The sequence below is a fragment of the Stegastes partitus genome, unplaced genomic scaffold, assembly GCF_000690725.1.
Source record: "Stegastes partitus isolate 25-593 unplaced genomic scaffold, Stegastes_partitus-1.0.2 Scaffold1431, whole genome shotgun sequence".
Classification (NCBI taxonomy): domain Eukaryota; kingdom Metazoa; phylum Chordata; class Actinopteri; family Pomacentridae; genus Stegastes; species Stegastes partitus.
The window spans coordinates 194,490-200,302 of NW_007579162.1; the positions used below are offsets into that span (position 1 = coordinate 194,490).

At 38.9% G+C, this 5,813-nt stretch overlaps 1 gene segment (V, D, J or C); it reads right to left on the minus strand.

Annotated features, from left to right (window-relative positions):
- Positions 1-1,057: 1,057 nt before the first annotated feature.
- The window catches only part of LOC103370479 (sialic acid-binding Ig-like lectin 7), a 12,330-nt gene continuing 7,574 nt past the window's right edge, over positions 1,058-5,813 (minus strand). The window contains 4 exon segments of the C gene segment in view: positions 1,058-2,279; positions 2,359-2,452; positions 3,390-3,468; positions 5,264-5,572. Coding sequence covers positions 2,196-2,279; positions 2,359-2,452; positions 3,390-3,468; positions 5,264-5,572 — 566 coding nt within the window.

The window sequence follows — 5,813 nt, forward strand, 5'->3', positions numbered from 1 at the left end:
GATGTTATCAGAAATAAACTGATGAAGTCTGTTATGGCTGCAGTGAATCCACTGGTAAAGAAATATATTTCTGTGTGTAAAACACCAGGGGGCGTAGTCCGTACATTATATGGTAGATGTATTCACACCAATTCACACACTGGAGAGGAAAAACCCAATGGTGGCATGTTTGTTGGATTTAGGACCCATTTACTGCAAGTATTCGTTCTAGTGCAAGAAGATGGTGATGAGTCAGTGTATTACTATAATAAGCACCATTTGGAGCTTTACTGTACATTGTTCTGACTGCTGTTGTTTCTCAGGTGCAGATTGAAGTTGCACCAGGGGCATAGTCCCTACATTATATGGCTTTAACACACCAAACTTATACTTGTCTCAAAACCAAACTGCACTTCAAAATGATTGTTTGTTCAGAGAGTTAAAATAATATCCACAGCAAAAGTAGACCTGCTCATGTTGAGCATTTCTGTATAGAAGTTCCCCCAAAACTTTACTTGGCTCAGCCACCAGAAATACAAGCTCTCGTGGTTCAGAATCTTGTTACTGGCAAAAAGCCCAAAGCTTTAACAACGTCTTGGCTCCATGTGTTTACCGTGAGTCCTTTGCCTCTTGTGAGTTTAGTTGTTTTTTGGTGTTTAACCTCTCTAGCTGATCTAGCCATTCGTTTAGTTTGTTTTCTTAGTCCCTTCCCCTCGCTGAGGCCCCTGGGTTATTTGTGTGATACCTGCACTTCTGGTTCACCATGTTGATTACTTCAGTAAATAAACACTGTTTTCACTGATTCTGTGATTCGTGTCTGCGCTTGAGTACACTCATAATAAAAAGAAGCTGGTAAGATAATTCAGTTTACTTAATTTTCCAAAATGTAGGCAAATATTTGCTTAAAAAAAGGTCTCATGTTACTGCCTGAAGTACAATTCACTGTATCCATGGCAACATTTCAGCCACCCTTTGCTTCTTGTTCAGGTTTACATCTGTTCACAAAAGTGATGACTTTTTAAGCTTACCAAACATTTTGCAAAAAAAGAAAGAAAGAAAGGAAAAATGAAAAAACTTCAGCTGATATGCATGTTTATTTATTATATAGACAGATACATAGGACGAACAAATACATCATCAGCTTAAGGCCATTTCTCACGTTACCTGTTTGATAACCACCTTAACCTTTTTTCATATTTCAGACATCTACATCTCATATTTATAAAACCCTAAATGATTATATCAGTGCAAGCATGAAGTGCATGCACCAATGTCTGCTTTAAAAAATTCTGAAAAAATAAACTGCAACTCAAGACATAAGGAAAAACTCTAGACACTGTACTTTGGAGTGAAAAAAGATAGATTCTGTATCACCTTGACTCTCTTCCTTAGAGTAACTACAACCACTTCAGTTCCCATTAAAACTAACGCATTAAACGGCATAGGCTACACTAGCAAATAAAGATAAAACAGCATGGGTTTTCTCAATTTACATATGATCATCAGCATTTAAATTAAAAAAAGACAGAAAGAAAAAAAGGGAAATATACAGCATTTCATATTTTACATTAAAATTGTGAAAATTGTTCATTGATATTACAACCATTGTGTATTTACAACTGGACAAAATTCTTCTCTCTCAAATCCAAATCAGTGAAAATCTTTAAAGATTAGGGATCAGCTGATACGTTTCTTTCAGGGCTGAAACTAATTATTTGTAAGGCGACTAGCAGCCAATACTTGGATCCAATATACATTTGGAGAGAAAACTTTTGGTTTTATGAACATGATATCAGTCAGATTGTCATGTAAGACAACGTCATTGACATAATATTTGTGCTACTGCAGCTACTTCCCTACAACTGCATACAATTCTGTACATTTTAATGCTGTTTGATTAGTTGCAAAAAGATAGCATGCATGCAGCAGAGCAGTTATTCCCAACAGTGGAAAACATCATCTATAGTTTCTTTGCACTTTTGTCTTCAAACTAAACCTGAACATATTCACACTCTGCTTCCTTCCTCATATTTCTAAGCTCCACTTCATCATACAGGTTTCCCATCTCCAGTGCATTGCTCATGAAATATCAACGAATGCCCCTCCACCATCCACTTCTCCTCCTCCAGATAGGAACCACCAGTCTTTTCCCTTCCTGGTCTTGCACTTCCAAGACACAGTAGAGTAAATTACCTGGCATTACGTCACTCTCCACTTCATTCTTCTTCAGACAGAGGGGCGGCAACGACTGATAACCCTTCGATGTTGACATAAGCGTCCTCTTCTGCTGTGTCGGGTAGCTACGATTAAAGAGAAAACATCAGTGGAACAGATAATGTACTCATCCCTGTATAATGATAAAACTCTAAATCAAAGTACCTCATCTGCCTCTCTGATTAGATGTTGGCTCGTAGCAGCTCGGCTGATTTCACCTGTGAGGTGACTTTTGGGGTCATGGTGATTCTTCAGAGCCCTGAAAAACACAGTAGAACATGCAACATAAATAGATTGATATGATTTGCATTCATTTTTCTCACTGTTTATTTGTTTGTCCACAGGATGAAACCACAGAGAGGCCAAGAATTGTAGTCATTAGTCATTGGAAAGGTCAAGCACTTCTACAAAAGTGGGTCTATATTAGGGTGATTGTCGGCTCATAAAAGATATGCAGCAAGTGAAATAAAACACACCATAGAGCTCTCCAGGAGCTGAGGCATGTGTGCACAATATGCATGTAGACTGATGAAAGTGAATTCCCCCAAATCATTGAATGTCTTAACAGAAAATACTTTTCAAAAGCCTAATAGACATATTACAATGCCTGAAAAAAGAATTCACCTCTGTCTCCCCTTTTATTGCTTTTGAACTTTGCATCAAGGTCAATGTTATTTGGGTTTTTGGCAATGAAAAAAAAAAAGAATAAAAAAGATTATTTCATGTTAAAGTTCAAACAGGTTTCTGCAAGGTAAAGCCATTTAAATAAAAGTACAAACCTTCAAATAAGTCAGTGTGTAGTAGAATGAGTAGTCCTGTCTGGTGTTAATCGGCTTCTATTCTGCCTTCCTAATTAAGTCAGCATACTATAAAGTGAGGATAGCTGTCCTTTCACTTTCTGAAAATGAGTGTGCGTCTCACTTCCTGTTACCTGGTGTCTGCAATTGCGACAGGTATTATGGTGGCTACTTCCTGCCGCTGCTCTGGCTAATCTAATTGTGTGCGTGTATAGCTGAGTTCAACTGTTTTGCCTTAATTGATGAATCAGGTGACTGATCATTCTAATAAAAGGGGAAAACTTGAGTTGCGCTTTCATTCAGTTACCTTGTTGCCTTTGGCCAAAAACCTGCTTCATATATGGTTTAAAAAAAACAGGGGTTGTCTTCATTTTAGTGTCTCCACAGCTGTTGACTTACTTGATAACACACAGCAGAGCACACAATAGTGCGATCAACATGGCAGTTTTGGTAGAGAACATTAGGAACAGCACTGGATCTGAAACACAACATTGATGATTAACAAAAAGTTAAAAATCAGACAAACAATTCTGATAAAAGTATGGATAGGCTGCATAAATCCCATTAAATATATAATGACTTCTTGTCTTTTTGTTATCACGACCTATAAATGCCTTTATCTTTTATCAAGACGACGGTATATGTGAGTAAGTGGCATTGTTCTTGTTTCTTTTTATTTATTAGTAAGAAAGGTCTCCAGTACACTATTTTTACACAGCAGTGTTCAATTGGTGTGCATATAAGATGGTATAATAGGTTTGTGACTATGGTGTTCTGCAGAGTGTTGCATTATGGGTTGTTTGTAGCTCTTCAAATATATCTGCTGAAACATTAAAACCTTGTGTGTAATATTTTGTAGTTTCCACGTGGGCCACCAGAACAGCTCTGAACCATCTAGACATAGACTCAACAAGACCTTTGAAGGCGTCCTGTGGTATGAGACACCAAGACGTTGGCAGTAGATTCTTAAAGTCCTGTCAGCTGTGAGGTGGGGCCTCCATGGATTGGACTTGTTTGTCAAGCACAGATTCTCTATTTTGAGGCCCAGTCAATTCCATAAACTCTCAAACCATTCCTGAACAGTTTTTGTAGTATAGCAGGGTGCGTTTTCCTGCTGAAAGAGGCCACTGCCATTAAGGAAAAGCATTGTCATGAGTGGATGTACATGGTCAGCAATAATGTTTAGCTAGGTGGTAAGTACCAAAGTAACATCCATACGAATGCCAGGATCCAAGGTTTCCCAGCAGAACATTGGCCACTATGGATTGTTTGTAGATTCTGATCACGTGGACATGGGTCAGCATGAGTACTCTGACTTGTCTGGGGCTAGGGATATATATATATATATATGCAATGCACTGTGTTCTGACCCATCAGTCACAGCCAGGATTAAGGTTTTTAACAATTTGTGCTATAGAGGCTCTTCTGTGGAACTGGACCACACAGGCAACCCTTTACAACTCTGAGTCTTGGGTGCCCATGACCGTGTCGTTGGTTCTCTCATGGTCCTGCTTTGTACCACTTTTGTTAGTTAGTAACCACTGTGTACTGGGAACACCCCACAAGATGTTCTGTCTAGCAGTCACAATTTGGCCCTTGTTTAAGACACTCAGGTCTTCTCGATTGCTCATTTTTCCTGCTTCCAACACTTCTAGAACTAACTAATCACATCCAGCCGACTATAAGCCTGTAAGACTCCATTTTAATAGTATGGCCAATGATATTTACTTAACCTGTCAGTGTTTTTTATGTAGTGGTTGACCAGTGTATAGCAAGCCTTATAGACAACAGTATGTCGAAAGAAAATTAGCAGTGACTTACTTTAGTGACAATACAATAGACGGCAGGAAGTGGAGTGTTTCAACACATCCGAGAGTCACAGTGGATCTTTATGGACTTGCACCATCCACTTTCTGAGCAGACAGTTTGTCTTAGCTGAATACACTGTGGCTTGTAACACATAACATAGGCCAGTTCCTCTGATCCACAGAAAGGCTGAGCAATGACACGAGACCGCTGCTGGTTCAACCTTCTAAAATGACTAACAAGCAGTAAAGGCATCATGTAAAGTCTCACTATACCTCTACTTTCTGTAAGGAGCTACAGACCTGTTTACTGAACTGGAAGTGTATTACAACTGGCCTGAACCAACACACCAACTGTTCACATTCATCAGAGGGGAAGTTTAATCTATTGCAAGGAATCACAAAAGTGATTGTGAGGTAACTGACAGCTTCCAGCTAACTATTACAAGAAGTACATATAAAACAGACCGTGACTTTCAGCACATGCTTGATGCTCAAGGCTGAAATGTTGACTGGCAGATCCAAGAGAGTTGAAGCTGAGGCAGGTCAAGGTTGAACGATGTATCTCTTGAGGTTGATCCCCAGTGATGAAGCTCCTCAGACCTTTGTCATTATTTAGACGCTCACTGATGATCACAAACTTGTCGGACTGATTGACAGGTAGACCATCCAAATACCAGTGTAAAGTGGGGAAAGGATTTCCCACAGTCTCACAGGAACAGTTGATCTGGCCTGCAGTTTTGGTGCAATCAGATGATGGCAGGATCTGTGGAGGAACTGAAATCAAAGTAGATGAAAGAGACAATTAAAGTCAATCAAATTTGCCAAAATGACAAAAAAAAGATGTACAAAATGGTTGTTTACAAGTTATGAGTGAAAACTAAGTGAAGTGAACCAGAGAAGAGAATCACGATGCAAAATTAAATCCTGTGATGCATACAATATGACTGAATGCCAGCTGGATGCTCATTTTTAAGTTGACATAAAAAAGAATTGTTAAGTTTAGAGGTCTAAATGA